The sequence below is a fragment of the Sylvia atricapilla genome, chromosome 1 (genome assembly GCF_009819655.1).
Source record: "Sylvia atricapilla isolate bSylAtr1 chromosome 1, bSylAtr1.pri, whole genome shotgun sequence".
Lineage (NCBI taxonomy): Eukaryota > Metazoa > Chordata > Aves > Passeriformes > Sylviidae > Sylvia > Sylvia atricapilla.
Window position 1 is genome coordinate 88,438,702 of NC_089140.1, and position 27,141 is coordinate 88,465,842.

A 27,141-nucleotide genomic window follows, 5' to 3' on the forward strand; every position below is an offset into this window, starting at 1 on the left:
CCCTGCATAAAACCTGTAGGAGAGACAGGTTTTGAAGCATCTTCGCATTTTTAGGGAAAAGGGCTAAGGAGCCACGGATATTTCATTAAAATGTCAAAAGATTTATCAGCAGCACCTGAAATGCCTAAAGAAGATGGCAGACCCAAGTGGGACAATAAGTTCCAGTACATTTTAAGCTGCATCGGATTTGCTGTTGGCCTGGGAAACGTGTGGAGATTTCCATACTTGTGTCAGATACATGGAGGCGGTAAGGCTGCAACGGGACTTTGCCAAAATACTGAACTGCAATTCTCCTACAACTATACTAACTTCTGATGGGCATGGAAATGACATAATTTATATCAGATATATCCCTTTTTTAATAACACTAATTGTCATTAATTAGCTCTTTCTATAGAAGTATATTTAATTATAAAATGATATGTGCGTTTAAGAAGACCAGACTGATGCTGACCAGACTGATAATAGAACAAATCTCTGTTAAAGTTTTTATACTGCTATTAAAGTCCCAATGGGAGCAGGAAACTATGCCTGCAGCTGGCTACCTTAAGGAGAAATGAGAAGTCCTGGGAAGGCCTGAGGAAACTGGCCCCTAGACAAATGGCTACTGAACTTCCCTTAGGGATGGTGAGTGGGTCACTCCTCACCCTCCTCTGGTGCTCTTAGGAGCTACTTCATCATCTGGAATTGTCCCTGCATAAAACTAAATTATTAGTTGCTTTTGGTTGTCTGTGAGGCTGTTTAAAATGCTCAGCTGATGGAGCGGCAATGGGAGCCTGCAGGTGTCGTGGACAGCTGCCTAAGCATGTGCCTGGGCACCAGTTCCACAAAGAGTTGCTTTAGAAGCAGACAATTTGGTAAATATAAATGGATCTGGAAAGAGTACTTGGTAACTCACCATTCACAGAAGCTTTTGAAATCTGCCACAGTAAACTGTCTAAAGAAGAGTGAGCAAATTGTTTCAGCCCAATATTACTCGATATCTTTCAATTAATTGGAGAAACTTAAAATTTACACCTGGAGAAATTGTCAAATGACGGAAAATATTATCGCATCCGGGTTTGTTTTACTAAGGTGTCTGTATTACTTGATGAACTACTACTACTTGATTGAACTACTATTACTTGATTGAACTACTACTGTATTTCAATCAACCAAGGAACCAAGAATGGATGTAGCCTGTGATGGAAGGTGTTTCAGAGAGAAGCAGCCACTTAGGGGCTATGGCAAGTGGCTCAATGAATTAGCTATAGCGGGGTGTATCAAGAGAAAGAACCTTGGCAGATGTAAGCAGAACACTAGGAAGTAGGCAGAGATATTGCTGCCTATAGTAAGACAACTTCTGAACCTCTGACTTTTTCTGAAAGTCCACTTTTCAAAGTCAACTTTTAAAATTAGACAAAATGCAGAAAAGCCCCAGCAATTATTCAAGGGTTAGAAAACTTCCTGGACAAGAAAAAACTTAAGAGTTCAATCTATTTAGTCAAGAAGTTGAAAATTAAAGAGTATGTTTTCATAGCCTATAAACAAGAAAATGGAAATTATTTTGGTGGCAAGGAGCTTTTTAAGGCGGAATATGGAACAGCTGAGAGTTACAGTTACACAAATAGAAATAAGAAAAGACAGGAAACAGTAGGTTAGATTCCTCCCAGGAAACTTGATGGTTTCCATTATTTATTTTAAAAATATGACACCCAGTGAAACTCCCACAGAAAATGCCATCACTGGGTGTCTAGAAAGCCAGGAATGCACACTATTTCTCTGTGTTTGTCCATGGGAATTAGTGGAAAAAACCCTGTCAATTCAGTTAATGATATTGGCATTAATGAGACCTGATGACATCTTTAGGGAGACATCCCCCTAGCAGATACGGCATGAGATCTGCAAGGAAAATATTCTTATAGAGCAGAAGCTGTAGGTCACATCCTCTACAGCATCTCAGCTGGCTTTTCTATCTTGGAAAGCAAGGGAAAAAGCATTCAGGATTAACAAATAACATAATAAAGCAAACATAATGTGATATTTTTGTAACGTAGTGAATGATTAATACAAAGTGCTCAGTGGAAAGTTTGAAAATCCCAGGCAGGGCCATAGCAAGATGCAGCTCCTTCACACATTTCATTGCACAGAGCAGCTTTTGGAGGCACCAGCTACAATAGGTTGCACAGAATCTGTGCAAAATCGGGATTAAGACAAAATATTGTTCTACTGGCCATTAAAAGGCTCTGACACTTTCCTATGAAGCACCAATTGTTGCTTCTCCATGGCCAGCTGTGGCCAGTGGTGTTTCAATGTGTTCAGATCCCAGCCTCACTTCAGAAGATAGCAATGCTCATCTGCTCCTGAGGTTTGATCTCTCCCCTCCATCCTCCCTTCTGAGGTCCCCTGCATCCCCACCCTACAGACTTCCCTGCCCCAAGAGAAGCATGAGACTGACTGCAAGGAGGTCACCTGTCTTATGGACTTAACAGTGCTCAGAAAGTCTGCTTGCTTGTTTATCCAGCTCCAGAACTCCACTATTTCCCACAGGAACTTCTAGGGACAAAAGAACGGGGTACAGCAGCTTTAAAGAGAGTAAAACCAGGAAAATGCTGCAGGGGCAAGGTCTGAGTTGCTCCTTTGCTCCCTGAGTAGTAATGCTGCCAATGAAAAACCAGCTTAAAATAGCCAACACTCAGTAATGGCAAGCAGCTACTTTGCATCACCACCAACAGGGGCACAAGACAGGGGTGAATTAAGGTCAATGTATGGATGTGCAGACAGTGGTCATTGGAGTTCAATAAAGGGCTCCAAGAGCTCAGTAGCAAAATGGACCCTGTAACAGAGTGCTGTGCAATTTGTGAATAATCTATCCTAGAAAACTAGCATTGGAAAAGTTGAGCGAGTTAGGAAGATCACTGAGGAGACAGAGCTCTTGCATTTACATCTGTGTATAACGTAGCTGCACTTTGTTCTGTTAATTTAAAGCAGTGATGTGGTTTGGGCTTGCATTTTCGAAAGCAAACAACTCAGGTGCAAAAGCCCAATTGATTTTCAGGGATATTGGAGCATAAATCCTGTGAGTGTGCATGTGAAGATGTGCACATGGGAAAGACCAGCAGCACTGTGTTTAACTGAAAGTCCTGACAGGTACCATGGCTTTCTGCCTGCAGCCACAACCACAGGCTTGGAGAAACCAGGTATGGATATGGCACAGACATGCTTGAAGGCCGAATGGCTTCTTGGGGTACTTTTACAGCTGGTTCAGGTGATATCCTTGTTTCTGCATCTTTTCAAAAACATGAGATGAAAACAAGTGCTTGTACATTTGTCTCATGTCAGCTGTTCCCATGAGACCTCTGGCCCTGATTCACCGCACATTAGCGTTACTCAGTAACTCGGATCTAACATAATATCAGTTCTGCTGACATTTATCACCCGCTGCCGTTACTGATTGTTTGGATTTATTGCCTGAGTTAAGTTAGTTATTTACTTTTCGTGACTAATGGGTATGAAGGTTGTTTGCCACATTTGCTGGAGACAAACACAAACGTTCCCAGGCAACTGGGATTGAAAAGAAGTCTCTAAATAGCCCAGTTTGTCACTTAAAATGGAGACACTAACAAGTCATCCATCTGTATGTGTACACATGGAGTCATCCGAGTACACTTAAAGAAACCAACCCAGTTCTAGCTAGAAATGACTGCAGTGGTTTACTTTTGATTATAGCTAGAATATATATATATATATATATATTATATATATACATGCTTGCTTAACCCATGAGTATTAAAAATGTGTATTAGTGCCTGAGTCTATAAAATGGCTGAAAAATATCTTTAATATAAATTAGTTTCTTTCTAGGAACATAGATACATATAAACACTACAGCCATGATACAAAAGGAGAACTGTTTACTTCTGGGACAACCATTTACAGACTTCCATAACCCATGGCTACTTCACCCTTTGCTAAGATTTGAACTATAATGTGCTGTGAAATGCCTGGTTCACTGTGTCCTCAAAAGAAAACAAAACCTAAGAGGAACAAATTGTATTACTGGAAGATACTGTAAAAAACAAAACCACAAAAACCCAACCAAAACAACAACAACAACAAACAAAAAAGCCAAAACAAACAAAAATCCTCAAACAAACAACAAGCCCCAACCCAACCCAAACAAACAAGGATGTTGGGAACACAGTATGTTGGGAAGAGCAGAACTGTTCACTTTTCTGAGAGAAAAACTGGGTTACAGCAAGTAACAAATTTTCTAGTTTGTTGCCATGTCCTGCTTATACCCTTCATGAAAATTTTTGACATGTGAACTCAGTCCTTTCGTAATTTGTTATATTTGATTGCCCTTCACAGCTCAGGTTGGTGCATGCTTGTATTTGAAAGCTGCCAAGCTTGCATCTTTCACATTTCACAGGGAAGTTTGCCAAGCTTATGTTATAGGAGTCATCTGTGGGTGTTACCCATCTTCATTTGAAATGGCCATTGCCCCTTTGGCTTTCTGGACATGGCCTTAGTTCCCTCACTACCACTCAAGGAGATATACTCATTTATGTGGGAAATTCAATCCTGCCAAGTTTCAGTCAGTAAGATGTGTAATGTCGCCTGCAAGGCAGTACCAGTGCCATCATAAATGTGCTGCACAAATACAATGCTTAAAGCAGCTCATACTTTTCATCTGGATTGAGGCATGTGCAGAAGACCTAAAAGAGGTCATGAAGTGCTGTTTTTTGGAGAGAGGGTTGAGTGTGATTAAGTTGCTTTTTTTCCTATCTGATGTCTTGATGTAATTCCTTGCCATGTTGACTATACTGCACTGCTTAGCTGAACTGTCATGGAGAGAATGGAACAGGTCTGAAAAATCCCATTTCAATAGCTAATATCTTCTTCCCTGTATCTGAACAAGTAGTTCCCACCTATTGCATAAAATTGTATAAATTATGCAATTAAGTTACTAGTCTTTTAGAAAAGTGCACTCTTCACCATTCCTCCTAGGTACCAACAGAACTGATGAAGTGGATCTCCAAATGCTTGCTGCATTTTATCACATTGAGATGTGCTTTCTAAATTTTTCAGGCTCTACAGATGCATATCCTTCAGAATTACTATTTTGCCACTTTCCAGGTCATTTCAATCTTAATTATAATTTTTTTCCTACTCCTAAATCTCTATCTGAAGGAAAAGTATTATTCATGTTCTGGCCTTTCAAATGCTGTTGTGTCTTTAAATCATCATTTCAAGTCACTTGCTTTTCTTCTGCTAACTAGTACTGGTAAAATGCAAGATTGAGCACATTGCAAAATGCAAGATTGAGATCAGTCTTTCCAAGTTTTTCTGCACCATTCAGGAAGTCTTAGTATCCCAATATCAAGCAAACCTACTGAGTCTTCTTCTCTGCTTCTCACTGAGGCGCATCAATTTCTGCTGCTCTTGGTATACACGTAGATCAGGAGGTCACCTGGCTTATACTTCAAACTGCTTTACATTTCCACTAGTCCAGTCTGCTGGTCTCTCTTTCCAAGTGACAAACCCAATTTGGTTGTTTCACTCTGCTTAGCTGGTCGCTGAGAACCAACTTTAGACTGTACTCCTTCCGGAGCCTCCTGGTCTCTGTGTCCTGTGGAGAACTGGCAGCTCTCCCCAGGCTGGTAGTGGTTCATGCACTTCCCACCCAGACTGTCACATGCAGGTGACATAACAAAGGTTGTGCCCTTCAAGTGTCATTTTGTTGGATATGGTTGGGCAGTTGCTACTCTGATCTGATTTGCCTGTGCATTGCAATCGGTGGGTCAGGTTTTAAAAACCTCTGTGTATCTCCAGTGCACCTGCTCCTACCTTTCCTACTGCTATGGCTGTGGAGCTGCCTCCACTCCAATGGTCCTTCAGCAATCTTGTTACACACTGGTGCTCCTCCTCACTTGGGACTCTCTTGATAATGATAATGATACCAGCTTACCAGTAGTGCAGTAGTTGATAGCCTGATTTGTAAAAAGCTTTTATAGGCCTTCTGTGCCTTCTCATGTACATGTGGATTGTTTCACAGCTTTGTGATGTCCCCATGCAGGACTCCTTCCAAAACAGCTTTTAACTTACGTAAGTTTTGAAGAGGTTTGGGTTTTTTCCCTTGACCTTCTTTTAGTACTGCATGCATCTACTTGCAGGATGGATGCTTATGAATCTTCAGTGTCTTTCTGACAGAAGGAATGTTGTAGAGTAAAATTTTCCTAAGTCACACCCCAGGGATGCAACTAAATCATGCTTTGGCATTACTCTTGATTTTTATGGGCATTTCTCCAGGCTTTTACAATACTTAAAAGTGCTTATTTTCCTTTTTCACTTTTCGAGAGGAAAAGAACCCCTAAACTTTTTTTTTTTTTTTTTTTTTTTTTTTTTTTTAGGTAGAATGTAGAGATACAAGATAATTTGTTACTTGCACTTTATGATTTTCTTCTGTTAAAGTTTCCTTTTCCCATGCCCCATGGAAGCCAAATCTACAGAGTTCTGCTATGCCCATGCTTAACATCCTATAGGTTCTGCTGAGGTTTTGCTGTGCTTGTGTTTGAATGCTCTGGTTTGTGATACCTGCTGTGTCTTAGTTTCTCTGCTTCTTGGATTTTCTGCTTGCTTTCTCCATGGTTAGATTTTTTATGGCATTTTTAAAAAAAGGTACTTATTTTTTGCCTTCTGGCACACTGCACATCCTCCTCTATCTATTAAGGGTTGAGGGTTCTAGAGGGTTCCTACTCACTCTTCCGTATCTGATGGCTTACTGTTAATGTTTCTCCATGATTTTCTGTAGGTGGGGGATTTTATTGTGGAAAAGAGTAAACTTCAAGTGCTTCAGCAGACTGTCTGTTCTTTTCCTCTTTTCTTTTTGCCTAAAAATATTGTAATGCAAAGGAATGAATAACTAAAAACTTATTTTACACTACAAGTCATTTATTTGAATTAGGTTTGAGAAAGATTAGCTTCATAAACTATTTCTTGTTAACTCATAATTTTGCCATATTTTCATATTTGCAGATAGCAGATCATTTATATCATTCTCTTGGAAAACCAGTATTTTTTTTCCAAGTGTGACATTATGTTTTGCCATGCTGTAAATATGCCTGAAGATACACACAAGCCAGCACAAAGTAAACATGCTTTTATCAGCAGAATGTCTAAACACACTCGGCTGCCAGTGGTTCAACTAGCAAACAGAAAAAGGGGAGAGAGATAACAGTTTGCACTTATTATTATGCAGTTATTTCCCAGGAGATACGATATGGGAGATAGGCTGGTCTCTTACGGAGTGCTCTGCTAGCAAGGGCTCAGCATGGATTGCAGTGAGACAGCTGCTGCCCACAGCTGGTAGAGGGCCAGGCAGATGGATGAAGAAGTAGAGCTCCATACTGCAGTGCTCTGGTCACTTGCCTCAGTATTCTGCTCTTCTCAGGAGACAGTCCAAGGCATCAGACTCTCAGAAGGGTTCGGCTGGCACCATCAGATGTGCTGTGGAGAGGGATACTGCAGTAGGTTTGAAACAGGCCACAGGACTGAGCATGGCAAGAAGTTACTGGGCTCTTCTGGAAGGGACCTCAAACTGAGGATTTAACATGCTGGGAATTAACTCTGAGGTTCCTTTTCCAGATCTGCTTCTCAGTTAAAAACATTTCAAGAACAGAGATCTTAAGGTGAGACTTTCATTTCCAAGTTTGGCAGTTCACAAACAGTTATTGGCTGAGAAGAACTTTGTGATTTTTGTTCCTATGCATGACTTGATAAAAGGCTAAACCATCCAACAACACACTTTCTCTGGGTGTTGTATGTATTTATTGCAGCACCTAGCAAGAGGTAGCAAAGTTATTGCAATACAAGACTAGCTCCAGAGATTAGACTTTATCTGCCCAGCCCTCCTAAATAGCCAGTGATTGCAGAACCCAGGCGCCATTCCAGGTGGAGACCAGAAATCCTTGTGCATTCCCCCACCTCTCTCTCAGGGCCAAAGACAGAGCATAAAAAAAGTTTCCAGAGCTGGAAGAGCAGAGCTGAGCAGACCCAGATTTGAGGTCTGGAGGCAAAGCAGAAATGGTAGAGCGAGGCACAGGTTTAGTTGACAAAGCTATGAGGAGCACAGAATCTGTTCACATTTGTAGGACTGGGAGGTGGCTGAGGCAGGACTGCTGTCTTTGTTTCCCCAGAGAAAACAGACTGTGTGGTCACAGTGGTTGTTGGACATGGCAATAAACATCAATCAATTTCAATTTAATCAGACATTTGGGCAGGTCGTACAAATATATTGATGAAACTTCTGATCTCTCAAAAACCAGCATTGGTGCAAAAGATGGGAGACCCAAATGTGTGTCCCTTCTGAGGGAAGGTGGGGGAAGTGAGGCATGGCACACAGTTTAGGAGGAATCTGTCAGGCTGATTCCTTGGTAGGACTGGTCCCTTCCCACAGGCAACCAACAGGACATGCTGCTTCTGGCCGAAGGGAGATGCTGTGAGGAAAACAAAAAGGACGTAAAGGATACAGACTGGAAAGAAATGAAGTTTCATGGCTCACATGTCTCAGAGAACAACTTCAGCCCTGCTTTCAGGTTTTCATTAGAGGCTTTGTGGTCTGAGCAGAGCTTCATGCAATAAAATAACCTGGTCTCTTGGTGATACACATCACATAATCCTGCTTCTCCAGTGCAGGATGGAGAAGCACAGGCCTGAGAGCTTTAGGGAAAGGAATGAGGCAATGCACTTAAGGGAAAAGATAGTATAAGGGACAGGCAAACCCTTGTGCTTTATGAGAAGGGGGACAAAAGAAGATGCTTAAAAGAAAGGGAAACAGATGAAATTGTGAGGCTACTTATAATGGGCTGTAGCAATGCCTGAGGAAAGTGTCCTGCAGCACTAAAGCATCCCAGTCCCTCCCCCTCCTCCATCTTCACTACCAAAATTACCAGCAACACGCTACTTGGTGGGTGTCCCTAGCAATGATTCCTCTTTCAACACATCCTACAAGGACTTTGTTAGGCTCATAAAGCAGATGAATTATAAACTAGTAATTTCAGTGAGATGCAGATAATCATGTGGTCTAATCACACTTAAATGTCTTTTCAGGGGCTTTCCTGATCCCATACTTCATCGCTCTTCTCTTCGAAGGAATCCCACTGCTACATCTCGAGCTGGCCCTAGGGCAGTATCTGAGGAGAGGCAGCATTGGAGCCTGGAACACCATCTCTCCTTACCTTGGAGGCGTTGGTACATCTCTTCAGTCCCAGCTCAAGGAACTGCAGACAGCTCCCCCCCAGCACTCACTTCCTACAGACCCGCGCCTGATGCTTTTTAGGATATAAAAAGAAATGAGTGTTAGGATTAAAAAGAAATATTTTGCAGTGAAGGTGGTGAGATATTGAAAGGTGGTTTCCCTGGAAACATTCAAGGCCATGTTGGCCATGGGGTTCTGAGCAACCTGGTCTAGTGGAAATGTCTCTGTCCATGGCAGGGGGGCAGCACTAGGTGATTTTTTAATGTCCCTTCCAACACAAACCATTCTGTGATTTCTGTAATTTTGTATTGCTCTCATCAGCTGTTACTCCAAGCACATTTTAGGAGCCTAAAATGCAAACCTAATAACCTTTGCTGTAGGGAGCATAATGAACATGAGCTCTGCTACACAGTGCTGCCCCATTCCAACCATACCCTGATGCCCAACAAGGGCTGCCTGCCCACTGTGCCTCTTGCTCCTCCCTCACAGCCCCTCCAAGACCCAGTCTTCTCTGTCCATGAATAATCAGATTTGAGGAAGGACAGAAAGACAGGAAATAAAGGATCCTGGTACCTCCTAAATGAGTCCAAAGCCTCACAAGAGGGTGGGGCTACTGAAGAGACTTTCTCAACACAGCTGGGCACAAGAGACAGTCCACATGACAGTGTGCATCAGACTGGTGTGCAGTCCTGTACTGCCAATTCTTTTCTGCTTATTGAATACATGGAAAAACACATCTGGTGCCCTGTGCCCATTGTTAGGCTGCAAAAAGTGATCCAGAATAGCCACCATGAGGAGATCAAGGCATTGACTCTGCTGGGTGTTTGAGATGACAGCCTTGTGCCTGCAGGGCAAGGGGAAACTCCTAGATGCTTTGGCAGCCCTGCTGGATCATGACCTGCTTTAAGCAGGTGCCTGAAATGGGCTTGGCAGTGACACCCCTGCCCGTGGGCCTGTGTGGGAGGAGAAGGGGTGGATAAGAGGAGTCATTTAAGGGGCCAGAGGGCAACAAGGAAGAAGTATCAGCAGGTGGTGCTTCCAGCTAGACCATCTCCTACAATTAGGCATGTTCATACTCCCTTCACAAAAATGCGAGCAAGCAGAAACTGTGGTGTTGATATTCTTCCCTCCCCCTCACAGGAGTAAAACAGTTACCAATTTAGGGCATATGTGCACGATTTGGGACAAGAGTGGCCACATGCAGATACAGCACACTATAAAACTTTGGTCTCTTTTGCTCTCTGCTATTCAAGTTGTCTGGTATTGTAGAATAGAAAACAATGGATTACATACTAGAGCAAAGATTTCAGCCCTAACCTTCTGTGTAAGTAGAGAGTCTCAGCATTCCTGGAGCAAGGCTGGTGATCTGAGGGACTGTGTACAAGTGTTGGGCTGCTGAGGACACAAATGCCCATCTTTCATGGGAAAATCTCAGGATGGGATTTGGGGAAATAGAGAAGAAAATCTTGGAAAAAATAGGAAAGGCAAGCTTCTAAGAGCTAGTGCTATGAGTGATTAATAACTTTTTCCAAAGCTTTTCTAAAGTGAGATCTTGTGCTTTCTTGCAGGAGTTGGTTCGTGGATGGTGTCAGTTCTGGTCAGCTTATACTACAACACTGTTTTAACTTGGGTGATGTGGTATTTCATAAACTCCTTCCAAGAACCTCTTCCTTGGAGTGTTTGTCCTCTCAATGAAAACAGAACAGGTAAGTAAACCTCCATGAGCACTACTAGCAAAAGAAGGATCAAAAATGTCAGACCCTGGGCTAATCAAGAAGCCATACTTTATTTGGCCCTAGGTTGGGAACAAGTCCCTCTTTGATTTCCTGTTAAAAAGGTACAAGAGCCATGCTAGCCTACCCAAATTCATCATCCTCACAGGAACAATAGCCAGAAAGTCCATGAGTCCTTTTGCTTGACTTTAAAACAGGAAACAAAATAAAGAACAAGTCCTGTTATCCATTACAAAACCTTTACTAAGACTAAAGAGAGACAGTGTACTTAAGCAGGATAAGGATGAATGCTCTCTAGTTTTTAAAACTACTTTTCAGTTTCCTTTTTTTCTCAGCGCATGAGAGAGAACAAGTTCCAGAGAACAGCGAGAAATATCACCTGAGTTAAAGGCTGAGAAAAAAGTTAAAACACAACATAATTAAACTTTCTTTTGGAGGCCTTAGGACTGTTCTAGAGTAGAAGACAAATAGACATCACAGGCTGTGGTGTAAACCATGTTCTCAGTTCCCTTTCCTTCAGGCACAGAGCCTGGCTAGGGAATGCCCACTCCCCTGCATGCAGATGCCTGAAGTTCCTGTTCACAGAAGTCCTGGAAACTCAAATCAACGAGGCCAATTCCAGGGTCTTTCCCCACCACAAGGCCATGACATAGCTGGGGGAGCCTGGACTTAGATGTATCCTCAGGTGCCTGAAGTTTGTTATGGTTCCACTAACTTCTAACTATACAGCTAAAAAATTTCATCTTTTTCACTACAATTAGTTTAGATTTTACTGTGCACCGAGTACAACACTGTTTCGAATTAGAAAGTTATCCCCTCTATAAAATGCTGGTGATGCTCTGGTGAAGGTCTCACAGTCTCAGCCTGCTGTGAGAATTTGTCTTGCTGCACATTACAGAGATTGCAGAAAGTCCATCTCTGTATTTGATTTTGCAGCCCACAATTTATTCTAACACTTGTCCCTATTTTTTTTTTTCAGGGTTCAATGAAGAATGTTATGAAAGCACCGCAGTAAATTATTTTTGGTACAGGAAAACTTTGAACATAACACCTGATATTGCTGAGAGTGGCAAGTTACAGTGGTGGCTCATTTTATGCTTAGCAGCTTGCTGGTTAATTGTCTATCTCTGCACCATCCGAGGAATTGAAAGCACAGGGAAGGTATGGAAAGGGTAGAGGAGTGATGATCCCGCAGTTTGAAATCTTGCCCTCCAGACACTGAGGTTTTACCACAAGGAAAGCCTTCCCCATTTACCATACTGGCACCATTCAGTGTGCTCCTTGTCCAACAAACTGAGAACAGTGCAAGTGGCTAAAAATGATGCTTCTCTCCTTTTCCATTGCAAACACTTCTGCCCTACCAGCTTTCCCTGACAGTTTTAAGAGCCACTTTGTTACAAATATATTCTGCAGAAGTACAACCTGCTTATTTGAAAGATGGCCATATTCATCTATAGCTGTCTGATCTAATATTATGATTGTATGTTGCAATAATTTGAATAGGAGTTATTGAACTTATTGCCAGTAACTGTCTTCTGACCTCCTTACTTTAGGCAATTTATGTAACAGCAATATTTCCATATCTGGTCCTGACCATATTCCTTATTCAAGGACTCACTCTACCAGGAGCCACTGAAGGTCTGATTTACCTCTTCACCCCTAATGTAAGTACTAGTAATATTTTTCCTTTTACTTTCCCTCAGATTTCATACTGTGTACCCATTTTCCAACAACTCCTGGTTTAGATGTCTATCCAAGAGCTCAGCTAAGTTTTTTTTTCTGAGATAAAGTGAGTTAAGTATTTTAATACATTTTCACAAGAAGCAGCAAGGAACTTAACAGTTCAGTAGTAAGCATATCAGAAAATACTGGAAAATTAAGTTTAAGAATGTTATGGGTGCCTCAGTCTTGAATGTGTAAGCGAAACTGATGTACCTCACAAGTACATGAGAAAGATGGGATTTCCCTGCCACTGCTACAAAATTTACACAGCTTTAATATTTTAAGGATTCACAAAGAGAGCAACTGAGGAATTAACACTGTAAAGTGATTATTTTAGAAGGTTGAATGCAATTTTCTCCTGCCCCTGTTTCTTCAAATAGCATTTCTCCCCTCTCCCATATCTCTTCCTAAAAGACAGAACTGCTGGAGAAAAGCCCCTCTCCCATTTCTCTAAACTTCTTGTACGGACAGGAGTTCCAGACCCCTCCACATGCTGGCCATTTCAGAAGCATTTTTCAGAAGCATTTGGCACCATTCCCAAATGCAAAGTCAGTCTGTCCCACTAAGTGGTTGCTATCCACTGTAGGCTCCCCACAGCTCTGCCTTCATGCTAAAAGGCTCCATGAAGTGGTGGGTGTAGAGGATGAAAAGCAGCACTCACTGACACGTTCTCAAGCACCCACTGCTTCTGCAGCCACAGCAGTGCTTCAAACACAGAAGCACTGGGCTTCCCTTCCCCCCCCCCCCCCCCAACAAAACAGACATTAAAGAAAACACAAGCCAAGAAGGTCAGAGATACTTTATATGCCTGGCTGAAAAGGGACAAGAGCAAGAGAAAGCTCAGATGAGACACCATTTTTATCCCTCCTTTTACAAGCCCAGTGGCACAGACACCCATCTAAATGCTTTCAGAGCTCAAGGACAAGCTTGGTTTTTACAGATCAGGACAGACACACACATTTTTGAAGGGCCCAGACAGGACTTATAAGAGCTTGGTGCAATGTCTTAGGGAAGAAAGCAGCTTAGACAACACAATCAAAACATGATTGCCTCGGCCTATCATCATTTGGTCTCAGCTGGGCTGTCAGGTTTCTCTGGAAGAGCTCAGGCATTTTTGGGACGTAGTTTGCAATGATCCTGAACTGAATGCAGAAAACTAGATTTGTGTGTACTTACAAAGCCTGGAGGTATTGCAGTGCTGAGGAGGAGCAGATCATCGTGAAAGAGCCAGATGGATCTATACACTGTCAACAGAAGTCAGAATGAAAATCCACCTGCAGTAAACCAGCAGCTGAATGGTTAGCTGGTTTGAGGAAGAAGATCCTGGGGACATCTTTGGAAAGTCATCTGAGGATGGTTTTAGTGATGTTCTTATCTACAAATGTGGAAAAGCTGATGCAACAGGGTGGTAAGTGATATCTGCTGTCGGTGTTCCACTGCACAGAAAGTTAGTGTAAGACAGATTTGTTAAACTAACCCTCCAATTGCTACACAGGGTTGTGGCACTTCAAGGACTTCAAAAGGACAGTAAGCACAGCTTCAACATTGCCCTTCTCTCTTTGTCCCCTTACTCCACAACTGCGGTTACCAGTATTGCTTTGCTTGTTAGGCTATTCCCACCCCCACTGTGATCAAACGCAGGTTTTTCTGTAGCACTTCTCCCCAGGGAATGTCCCAAAGTGAGTTGTACAGGAGGGCTGTTAGGTTTTTTGGCAGAGATGTACTTGGCCCACCCAGGCCACATCAGTTTACAAAACTGTAAAGCATATTTCTTAAATCTGTGCTCTTCTTCTTTTCCTGTCTTTTTGCAGAAAAAGTTTTAGCAAAAGAAAGTAAAAATTAAATCACCTACTGTCTGTTTCAGCTTGCTTTTAAAATAAATAAAATCAACCTTCTTGACATTCTTCCCTGACTGGAGGCAGTATTTTCCTACTTCTTTCCAACTTCACAGTGCAGCAGAAATTGTAGTTTCTCTGTAACATCTGCTACATCCATTATCTTGTAACTGTGACACCTCGTTGTTTTTGAAAGCCTGTGAGAGTAATACCTAGCACAAAAAGTCTCATCTTACTCAGTTTCAACATCATAATCACCCAATTGAATTTAGTTGTTTTTCTAAACCACAATTTTCAAAGTTTATTCACTTTCCAAGTTTGTACTTTAGTTCTTGTTAATAAGTACCACAAATAATAAAAGCATGCATATGGATATTAATTATGCAAGGCTGTGTTTTTATTTTCATGCAAAAATACATAACCAGCTTTTGTTATATGACATGCTTTCTACCCTAAATTTCAGGGCAAATAATGATTACTTCTTTTAACAGACTTTCAGACATAGAGAAGTCTGATGATTCACTCACCTTCTCGAAATTCTTGGTTACTTGGAAAATGAAGCTGCCAAGAAAACAAAAAAGTATCCTGAAGTGACACCTGAGGGGAAAGCAGAAGTTTTACAGCAATGAAGCCACACAGGAGCTGGAAGAGACTTTTGGAAAGGTTTTTGGAAAAATAAGTAACCAGAGACAGCAGAAACAAGATTCCATCATATATCATCAACAGACTGCATGGTTCAGCTTCAGGGGACACCTGTGTCACCTAAGGACTACAAATGTCTCCTTCTCCAGTCTCTTTCATGTTTGAAAGAGCTTCAGAGACTAAATATTTGGAGGTCCTCTGGCAATGAACAATTCCAAGAACTTGGTTGGGCAACTGTTGCTTGTGCCCAGAATTCAGCAGCTATTTAACAAGCAGTGAGAAGGGCCAAAAAAGAAAAACAAAACAAAACAAAAACCCCACAAAACCAACCCAACCAAAAAAAAAAAAAAAAAAAAAAAAAAAAAAAAAAAAAACAAAAACACAAAAAAACCCAAAACAAAACAAAAACAAAAAAACCACAAAAACCACAGCACGGGCCCCAAATCCTCTATTCACAAAATCATTACACCAAAATTAGACATCACAGGGACCCCACTAATTTATAATTCTGTTTCTGTCTGTTCTTTACATATTCAAGAATCCAAACATCTTAAGGCTCACAAGGGAGCAATTACATTTCCTTTCCTCCTTACTCTCCTGTTCATTCACTAACATTGATTGTATATCTTCATCCACGTTTCTGGCATCAGCACATTTTTTCCTTCTGAAGATATGCTTATAAAATCTGTATGCCATATAAATACAAAATAACACTTTCAATAATTTGCTAAAGACCAGATAATGGCCATGACATACTTGCCTGCCCATTATCTTTTCAAGTTTGGGGGTTGCTTAGTACCTTTTGGAGTCAATAAATGCACTGCACCTAGTACCACTGTAAACTATCTCCAGACTCATTTGCCAAAGTTGCCAGTCAGAAAGCCAGACTTTTAGGAGTCACATCTGTCAGCACCAACAACTGACTTGGCAGCATGCAATCAACGCGTGAAGGCCACAGAGCCACGTGAGTGCCAAGTTTCTGCAGTGACACAGCACTTGCACAAGGTCCTGCCGTGACACAGCACCTGCACAAGGTCCTGCCAGTGAGCACTCTGGCCTTTGAGGGCTTGACTATGATCTTTCAAAATAAACCTCTAGAAGGGTTTGCCTTTGCTGAAGCATTTCAGCCAGCAATGGTTCCATGATTCTGCTTGCCATGTTGCATTGTACAAAAGGTGGCATCAGTTCTGCTGTGATCAAAGCACTGGCCTCCCTGTGGAGAGAGCACCTGCAGAAATGGCATTGCCTGAATCCATGCACACTGAGGTGGACCCATTATTCTCGCTCTCCAGGCTCATGCCAGCTCCAGAGAAACCCCAAATGCTATGAGGGTCTTTTGGCATACTTACCTCTCATTCCTACCTATGTTCCCAGTCATGGACTTGGATCACTAGCACAGGCACACATACACAAAACACACAAATTGTCCTGCATGACTGGGATGCAGATTTGACCAAAGACTGTTGTAAAACAAAGTGAAATAGTCTACAGCCCCAGCATTACTTTTGAACTATCTGACTTTCAAAACATTCTTAGTAAAACCTTCTTCTATTCCCCCTTCTTGACAATGGACCAGAAAACAATTCACATGGTAGGGTGTAACACACCACTTTGTAGTTTCTGCAGGAAAGTAACATGTACTGATCACATTTACATTTTGTGCATTACTTATGCTTTATTTCTTTCTTTTATATTGATTTCAATGTCAAGATTCCTCAGGGGAGCTATTTAAGACTGCAGAACATTCTCTGTAAACTCCCATTCATTGCTTTTTAATTTACGTTCCTGTATCACAATGCCTTTACAACAAAATTTAAATTTCATTGTCAGATTCTCCTTTTTCCTTGTGTTCCCTATGCTGACTTTCTATATTTTATTGTTGTTTTCACAGCAGTTTGAGTTGCAGATGCTGTTTTTAATAACTGTTCTTTTCTTGTCTGCTTGTGCTTTTAATCACTTCTGTTAAATTATTATTTAAGCAGATTTGGAAAGCTATGGAATCACTTTCCATCTTAAAACAATGAAGGTTTAGTATTTGTTTACATAGTTTTAGAAGACAATATTCTTTAACTGCAGACTAAGTATGTGAATTTAAAAAAAAGTAATTGAGGCAAAATGTATTTGCCCTTTTATGTTCCAAGTGTCTATCACTTAGAACCATTTTTATCATCAGACATACAAAGCATACAATAAAGACGACTCTATAATTGTTTCACACATTTAAATAGCTTCAATGATACTCTTGAAAACACCTGTTTTACTGACCTGTTTAGTACCTATTCCCATTTTCATAGTATGTACACGGCAACACAGGTCAAAATTTCAGAAGTGAAATAACAGATACACTATGTGTATGCAAGAGAAGAATTTTAATTTTAACCCTAATACATGCATTTCTTCCAATTACATCAGCTGAACACTTTGAAAAATCCCCGTGTATGGCTTGATGCAGCTACACAGATTTTCTTCTCTCTCTCTTTGGCCTTTGGAGGGCTTATTGCATTCGCCAGCTACAATCCAACAAAGTGAGTAGAACTCCAACCTTTATTGGCTAGCTGAATTCTTGCTGCACTTTGTGCAATTTCTTTACATTTTCAAATTGCTTCCCTTTATTTTTCTAAAGGATCCTTAAAAAGTATCTGTCCTTCTAAAAACCCCAGTAGATTTTCTAACAGAAGGCAGAAAGGGAGGGAGGGAGGGAGGGAGAGAAGAAATTAAAAAAAAATGTTTGCAGAAATAACTGAATTACAGATTTAAAAAAACCCTGTTGTTTGTTTGTTTTTTTTTAATCTCTTTGCTTGCTTTTATGCTATCTCTAGAAATGACTGTGAAAAGGATGCAGTGACAGTAGCAATTGTAAACAGCATGACATCCCTCTATGCTTCCATCCCAGTCTTTTCTGTTTTGGGGTTTAAAGCAACCACAGCCTACTGGGACTGCTTGGACAGGTAAGAAAGTTGTGTTCCCAAAGTTATACTGTGGTTTCAGTGTCTAAATAGATAATGTGATAATGTGTTATTTGAAAGATATGTATTTAGAGAATTTATTTTCATTAGAAATGAAAACCATTTGTATGGAGAAGTTTAATGTAAAAATACAAAGTACTATGGGACTGAGTCAAGGATGATCATTTGTAAGAAGCAAGACAAATTTACAGAACAATTCCTTTCAAGTAGTGCATCAAGGTTTGCAGCTTCCTCTCAGGCTAGAAGTAGTAAAAATCCACATCTTTTTCTATTTCACCAGAAATTTATTTCACTAACTTATTAGACACAAGTAGTGCAAATGATCTGGAGATCTGATAAAACCAAAAGGTTTCAGAAACTGCATCTGCATAAACTACTCAGAGTTTTTGTCTGAGACAACATTAAATAGTCTGAATATTTTCTATGATTTTATACATAAGCTGTCAATATTTTCCTTTATATTGTAAATAGAAGCACAGAAAGTAAACACAACTTTGGAGTAGCATCTGGATACACAGCATAGCATGTCCAGCCACACCATCTGCAAACTTTAAAGTTTAATAAATATGTTGGCTTCTCTGGCAGGAACATTATCAATATCATCAATGAATTTGATCTTCCAGAAGAAAGTATCATGCGACAGAACTATACATCCTGGATTAGTTTTTTGAATTCATCATATCCAGAAAAAATTGCTGGACTCAAACTGAAAAGCTGTGATCTTCAAGAATTTCTTGATCAGGTACCATAACTGCTTTCAACAGGTAATCCTTAAACAAAGGTATGCAGGATTGGTATATTCCTTTTGCTTATAAGTACATGTATTCTGTTCTACATGCAATGATATATTACACATAATCATGCAACAAATCAATCTTTCAACATTTGGCATAACAATACTGCTGTAGGATAGTCTGAATGTATAGCTGTGTTATGGCAAACAAAACTGCACATTATCACAAAACTAATCTTCCAGGGTGTTCCCACTAGAAATTGACCATGGACACATGGTTTGGTTTACAGAAATAACGTAACAAGGGAACACATCTGGATGAAAGATGAGAGAAAAAGGATGCTGAATGGCAATTTCCTAATTCTGTACTAACGAAAGTAGCAAAAAATCCATTACCATGTACACTGTTCACCACCAAAATACATCATGATCCTCTTCCTCTCCTTATTTTCCAACCCTCCTAAACATTACCCTACCACTAAACAGAGATGTTTCTTCTCTGTTTTCTTGTCCTACCTCATTCCACTTGCTCCAGGGATCCTGTTCGGCACAGTCAGTGTGTGTGCTAAGGCACAACAGGCCTAACATACAATAATGTTAAAGCAGGCTATTTTACAAACAGGATGGAGAAGTCCTAGGACAACATTCTAGCCCTGGTACAAGACAGTTTCTTTTGTCTCACTTCTTCTGATGGCACCCATTTCTGATTTAGTTTGAGATATTTTACTTCCAAATTATAGCAACATCAGCATTTTTCAAGGCTTAGATTTAAATATCCTTGTACTTGGGAGACTTAATCAAAAGACATCTGATTGATATTGGCTTTTTCCCTATTAGTTTTTCTGCCTTGGCCATTATAGGGGGTTTTGTCATCAATGATTCATGAAGTCTCTTGGTGTTAAGCGTGGTAATCATACCCTTATTTAATACTTCTTTATTCCCAGAAGGTACTACATCATAGCTTTTTTAAAAGCACATTTAACATGGTATTAGCAAAACAATTGCTATTACAATTATAACTCTCCAATCTGCTTTGCTCTGAACCCATCTCTCTCTGCAGGCTAAAATTCTGCTCTATGATTGTCTAGATGTCTCTAACAGAACACTTAAAATTAAACTCCCCACTGCCCATTTTCTCAACTGCTGGCTGGCACAGAGGCCACAGGCTGACCAGCAACCTTGACTACAGAGAAGGCAGCAGTGTGTTATAGTTACTTTATGCATGAGAAATGACATTGTAATGTGTATTTTTATCTACCTGTTTGTGAATTCTGCAGAGTGTCTCAGGAACTGGCTTGGCTTTCATTGTTTTCACTCAAGCTATCATCCTCATGCCAGGCTCCCAAGCCTGGGCCATCCTGTTTTTCATAATGCTGTTCAGCTTGGGCCTTTCTTCGATGTTTGGAAACATTGAGGGTGTCTTCACTCCTCTTCTAGAGCTTCAAATTATACCTAAATCAGCACCCAAAGAGCTATTATCTGGTAAGGTATTTGCTTTGTTCAAAGGAGGTGGCTTCCTTACAGGTGCACAAACTAATGATTAATTAATACCACAGAGGAATTAATAATTAATAATTTAGCAGAATCTCACAGTGTAAGTAAGGGCAGTGGGTTGTGTTTGCAGAAGATAAGCAGAGAGATGAGGTAGCAGTTATGGCAGAAGCTGTCAGGTGACAATATTATACTGCCTTTGCCAGTTTTCTTAGTTTGCAAGTTAAGCTCTTCCAGTCTGAGAAAGCTTGTTAAATTGCTATTCCTGGAGTCAGGTTCACTCTGAGCTGTTGCAGTCACCAGGATGAGCCTTGTCTTCCCTTAAGCATTTGGCACTGATACAAATCACTTTAAGGCACCCAGTGACATCAGCTGGTCTTGCCATAACCACCTGCACTTAAACTTACCACTGTAAGAGAGGTCATTCACCCCTATTTCACCCAGGTTTATGCTGCTACAGATGGCTTCACATTTACTGTGAACACGTCAGAGTAGAAAATTACCACTTGAAAAATGAGGAATGAAAGTGTGTGATCCTGTTGTGGCACCAAAACAATCTTTTCAACCAGAGACGGTTTCTGAATGAAACCTGCTCCTTAAGAACCAGACTCGATGAGAGTCTGAGATATCCTACTGTGAAACCAGTCCAGAAAAATCTATGGCAGTTGCAAGTAATGGATTAATATTTCTGCAATGCGCCCTTTAAAATTCTTATGGGAAATATTGCTGCCATGCCTTTTGTAGAGTCTTCCCGTGGCATCTAAATTGTATCTCTACTTTTACAATTTTTTTCACATAGAAACACATTTCTTTCCAACTTGATTGGTTAACAATATTATTTTTAAATTAATTTTTCCAATTGTGAACTAAAAAAAAAAAGTCTGGCGCAAGCATTTTACAGACTGGAACCAAAGGCCATCTCAGAGTTAGACGCAATTAGCAACACATTAGAAATGCATATACACTGATTTGTAGCCTACGTCTGTGTGCAGCAATATCTTTATTCCCTCCTTTTCTTCCCACTTTTCCCCTCTAAAATTACCCCAAACCTAAATCTTGGCTAAAGGGGAACTGGCTGTACAGAAGTGTGCTGAAAACACAAATGATGCATGCTGGAACATAAGGGACACATACATTTGTAGCTCTGGGCTCCTTGAGGAAATGGGGGCAGAAATCCAAGGAGTCCTTACACTTCCAAGGCGCCACCTGCCTGCGGTTTAAGCCTATGGCTCCATGGAAATGAGGCACTTGAAACTCACTACAGCAGTCAAAAATTAACACTGGCTCACAGCACAGCCCAGGCTGATGGAAGGAAGTATGAACAACAGAAGGATGCTCTGAGTCACACGAATGCATTCCTCCTGCAACAGTGGTGCTCTTGGCCAACATACACGAGAAAACTGAGTTTGGAAAGTGGTACTAGCTCCTCTAAGGAGAAAACAGCTTGTTGTAACTCCACAGAGGGAGAGAGAATAAAAATTATTAGAACAAGAACAAAGCAATTCAGAACAAAAACAAACCTACAAGTTCAGTACTCTAGTAACAAAGATATCTTTTTTTTTTTTTCAGGTATAATATGTCTAATTAGCTTCCTCATTGCTCTGTCTTTTACACTGGGTTCAGGGAGTTACTGGATTGACATTTTTGACAGATATGCAGCCTCAGTGCCTCTTCTAGTCGTTGCTTTCTTTGAGGTGATTGGAGTTGTGTACGTCTATAAAATTAAAAGGTATGTTGGAAAGAGATGGATTTTTTTCCTTGTAAGACATAAATGCAGCTCAGGTTGCAGTAACTTTGGCCCTGACCTGATTTGATTTAGTGCCAGTTAACTGAGACTTCTTCCTAGCATGCTATGTTTGTTCTCTTGGCAATTTTGTCTTTTTATTTTAAGTATCTGAATAGTTTGCATAACTGCTGCAATATTATTATCATTTATTTATGCTTAGAAACCTTACACTAGATGCTCAGGTAATTAAAGTAACAATGTAAATTAGTCATTCATCTCTGGTATAGATCAAGAAAGACCTACTTGAATGATATTATTATTTACTCAAGGAAGTAGTAAGTTATTAAAGAATTGTGTGGAATAGAAAAGATTTATAGTGCTGTAATCTGTGTTTCCAACTTACAAGAAACTATAAAAAAGGGAAACTGTTACCACTCTAAACTTGACACCCTCATAAACATGCCTTCTTTTACAAGGTTCAGTAAAGATGTGGAATGGATGACTGGAAGAAAACTCAATCTCTACTGGCAGATCGCATGGAGGTTTATTAGCCCTCTGCTCCTGCTAATTGTCTTCATGGCCTTTGTTACTCTGCAGATGCAGAAGCCGCCAAGCTACACAGCCTGGAACCCTAAATATGTATGTTCTCAAATATTTTCAGAACTTCTAATAAAAGGAAAAATTATCTATTTTCCTCCCTTACCAGATCCTTTAAGATCATTGTTATCTACTGCTTACCCACTGAATATAGCCTGAAGTGATGTAGTGCTCAGAATGAGAAGGCTCCAGTGTGCAAAGAGGTTACACATCCTAAAATGTGTCTCTTCTTGAGGTGTCCGGCTTATTCAGTGCTCCCTATTTCTTATGGAAGTGTGCAATGCTCAGAAGTGTTGAAGTAAAACATGTCTCATACTCACAGGGAGTTCAGAGGTAGAACAAATGCCTGAGCAGAGCTTTAGAGCTGCATAACAGACATCAGGGATGAAGGCATTTCTCAGTGAGAACTACCAATATCACTGGGGCTCTGGTGAATATGAATGTGTACTTCTGACAGTCAGACAAGGAGACAGTGGTCTGAGAACAGTGTTGGTTAATTTGGCAACAAAGACATGTCCACGCTGAGAACATTTGATCTGGAAGTCACCACCTAACAACAACTGCAGCTTCTTTGACCCCTCTCAAGTATACCCTGTGTAGGGGCTTGAAGATCGATTCTGGTCTTAAACTATATGAGGATTACACAGCAGCAGTGTCTCCCCCAAATGCCATCAAATATTTATCATCCCAAATAAAACTCATAGCCACAGACTTGCAGAAACTACTTTATCATCATTCCCTCAAAATCTCTGGTATACATCCTCCCTATTTGACAAAGAACATGCTCAGTAATTGCTGAAACCAGGTAAGCTTTGAGTACAACAAGAATAAACATAGTTTAACCAAGAGAGGGTGAAGGTTTGGGCAATCCTCATATCCCTAGGAATGTGTCACAATTACAAGTATACATCTTTGAAACTGTAAAACATTTACAGCTGTCTCTAGACCCACAAGAAGGGTTGGCAGGGGACACAGCCGCTGAGTGATACTGTACACAGAGTAAAACTTTCACTATCCTTACTAAAACAGTGTAAGAAAATAAAAATAGTAATCAAAGCAACATCTCACTGTACCTACAAATTATTTCTTTTGCTTGCCTTTTTATCTCCACAGGAAGGCTTCCCCATGAAAGAGGAGAAAGTTTATCCACCTTGGATACAGGCCATTTGTGTGCTGTTGGCTGCCCTTCCTCCCGTGTGCGTACCTCTGGTAGCGCTCTTCCACCTGGTCAAACAAAAGCGCAGGAGCAAGGACCCAAGCTCTGCATCACCAGAAATCTTCTCCTGTCAGGGGGCTAACAACAGCTTTTCTTATCCAAAAGAATAAATATCTATTGTACCTGCCTGTAACAAAAATAAGACAGCCTTTGTTAGACGTTATTAGTTGTCATTTGGTATCATCCAACCAATCTGGTATACACAGTTCATACAGCTACAGCAATCCCTACACTCTGTAAACAATGCTGTTGTGTTTCCTATAATTTCAACCAATTTCACAGCTTTCTCTCCAGCCAGAATTTAAAGTTGGAAAGCCTGTTAAGTATTGCTGCTGGCTTCTGGCTTTCTTCACTTCTAAAAAACTGGTCTGTTCCTAAGGATCAGCAACATAAATTCGAACACAAGCACCTACAGTTTCATTCACTGCCCTGCCCCCCTGCTCTGGGAGATGCAGAATGGGAGCTCTCTAAGAATAAGAACTGCTCTTTTCCACTACACTCTAATTTTTGTAAATCCCTATACATACTTAAACAGCAGTCACTTTGTGATTATTTCATATTCTCGAGCATTGCAAGGAATAAAGATAAAGCATCAGCAGATAAAAGAATGCATGTTAAGTAAATTTGAGCAATTAATTCTGCACAAATCTCTTATCTTAGCAGATTCCAGAATTCACTGTAGTGGAAAATATTGTAAAAAAAAAAAAAGTTCAATTTTTTCCCTTTTATTTCTTATATTGAACACAATAGCTGAATAGCATAACACAAATGCTGAAACATAGCAGCCTTTCAGTGAGCTGCAATCTTACAGGACATGACAATGAAATTAATCTTTACTGAAAAGCAGGACTTTCTGTACTTGGCTGCAGATCCTGGCCACTCTTTAGTGCTGGGAGATGAGGATTCCTCTTGTCAAGATACTTGAGGAACCAGCAGCTTCTGAAAAAATATGCAGAAAGTATGTGAGAATAAGGCATGAAAATGCCTTCAGACTGAGGAATTGAGTCAAAGAAGGGAAAAGATTAGGGTTATAAAGCTGTAAACACATAAATAAGAATTTTTAACTAAGTAAAGCATACATTTTATATTCATGTTTCCAACTGCAAATAGTTAATCGTTCATTAAAATCCTACAGGTAACTATATGCAGCAGGATGAAGTAATCAGAGATCTGTTCTTAAAAAAACACCACATGCAACTAGTACAGACAGAAGCTGAGAAAATTATTAAACTAGATCCAAAAGACTTTCAAGTCTTTAAATCCATCTTGAGTCACTGTCATGGTATCCAGACTTGACTTTTGAGCTGTTCCTTCCATTCACCAGAAGGGAGACTTTATGGATCACTGGACATGCAGTTCAGCCCAGGACAGGACTTTTGGGTAGGACAATTTTCAGCACCAGTAACTACTAATGATGGCTGGGAAGCACAAGCTGAAGTTACTGTTTAGCTCAAGTAGACATGCAGAAAAATGTGTTGAGCAACTCCTGCATGAACACTGCTTTTCTGTTGTCAGTGCACTTCTGATGCTATCTCTACCAAAATTCCTGTGCCAAAACTGTAGCCTTATTCCAGTAAAGTTAGTGTTACAAGTTCCCCTTCTTATTCGTGAAGAATAAGAGGATATTCTATAGGTACAGTTTTCTTCTGAATAGCTCGACTGTCACTTGAGGGAGCATGTGTATGCAAACACCTTCCACTCACTCTTTTCCCAATCTTTTATCTCCATAGTCCATCAAATCTTCTTTGCTTGAATATGCTGCTGTGAATTCATAACATTCTGACAGACAAGACTTGCCTGGTATTGTCTAGGCTGCAAGAACCACCTGGGTTCTTTGGGGGTAAATCAGTAAAAGACACAAACACAGCCATGGTGATGTTCAGCCTTAACCAGAATTCACAGCCCTAAAACAAGGAGATCAATTGCCTATTAAAGGAAAAAGCCTCAGAAGGAGCATTGGAACAACCCTATAAATAAGGACACATCCAAATTATCATAATGCAATAAACAGAAAACAGATGCAGAAAGAAAAGCACAATCCTTCTGGAACACATTTCCTACATTGTGAAATTTGATACCTACCTCAGCCTGAGATTCCCAGTCTGTATTTCCTTCCCAAAATGAAATGGGGGAGAGGACGTGTTTGATGGATGCATCCAAGACACTGCGATCTCCCCTAGAGAGGCTGCTGTCAAATTCCTTCCTTACAGTTCTGTACACATGCTAAAAACAATGTTCAGCCCTATTTCTTCCCCTCCCCATTTAAACCCTCCAGCAAGCTCAGCTTCCTGAGTGGTTTGCAACAATTGCAAGTGCAGGTTGTACAGGGAGTTGTGTTCAGTGGTTTAGCTCTCAATCCCTCTACCTACCTTCTCTTAAATACTGAGACCTTAACCTTCACCACAACTCTTGAATCTTTTGAAATTTTCCCAGCTGTACAATGATTGTTGAAAATCCACATTACAGATTCAGAATGTTCCTAAGGCAATTCATTTAATATTTCTAGATTCAGGTTATTCACTCTACCCAAACGTTTCCTGTCAGCAGTTGCTGTTTAACACACTGCCTTGCTACCAATTAAGTAGAATATATTTTACCACCATAATGGATCACATTATTTCTTTTACAACAGTTCTGTGCTAGAATAGCTTTATGGAATATTTCTACCTTTCCAACATTATAAACATCTGTTTTTAGAAAAAAACTGTATGCCCTTGCCATGATTAATCTATTCCTTACATATATAGTATTTTCTTTCCAATTATCATAAGCCACAGCAGCAACTTCAAGTTTCCAGTATAGACTGCCAGCTCTTCAAATCTCCAAATCCTCCATTGCTAAAACACATACCAGTTTCAGCTTTACTTTCACTTGCCTTTTTGAGGGAAGGATATTTTAAATGAAATAATCTTCTCTTGCAATTTCTGTTCTGTATTTGTATCTATTTACAAACAGCTACTCTTTAAGTGATGACTCAGCCAGTAATCGTTGGGAAAGGCAAACATCAGCTGAGATAACTGCAAGCATTACACTATATTCCTTTTTATAAAATTACACCTTCAGCCAGGACCACATCATAAATTTATATTCTCACAGAGAAAAAAGGGCTAATCCAAGCCATTACTGAAGTTTACATTTCACCGTTTTTCATGCTGGAGCTCCATGGTGCATGTTGGAGCACGTTGCTCATGTTGGAGCATGTTACTGTCACAAAATCCCATAAAATAAAGCTTTCTGAGCTG

General features: G+C 40.3%; 1 protein-coding gene across 1 annotated transcript; it reads left to right on the top strand.

Annotated features, from left to right (window-relative positions):
• Positions 1–67: 67 nt before the first annotated feature.
• LOC136366429 (sodium-dependent neutral amino acid transporter B(0)AT3-like) lies at positions 68–25,021 on the top strand. Its single transcript, XM_066327469.1, has 12 exons — positions 68–247; positions 9,091–9,231; positions 10,807–10,944; positions 11,951–12,132; positions 12,525–12,635; positions 17,583–17,695; positions 17,990–18,118; positions 18,722–18,878; positions 20,147–20,351; positions 21,930–22,089; positions 22,563–22,725; positions 23,797–25,021. The coding sequence occupies exons 1-12, from the start codon at positions 91–93 to the stop codon at positions 24,007–24,009; spliced, it is 1,869 nt and encodes a 622-aa protein (XP_066183566.1). The 5' UTR covers positions 68–90; the 3' UTR covers positions 24,010–25,021.
• Positions 25,022–27,141: the final 2,120 nt, after the last annotated feature.

Coding starts and splice junctions, on each gene's coding strand:
- LOC136366429 (XM_066327469.1), top strand. CDS start 91: ATGTCAAAAGATTTATCAGCAGCACCTGAAATGCCTAAAGAAGATGGC. Junction 12,636..17,582: donor TTTACCTCTTCACCCCTAAT/GTAAGTACTAGT, acceptor CAATTACATCAG/CTGAACACTTTGAAAAATCC. Junction 22,726..23,796: donor CAGCCTGGAACCCTAAATAT/GTATGTTCTCAA, acceptor TTATCTCCACAG/GAAGGCTTCCCCATGAAAGA.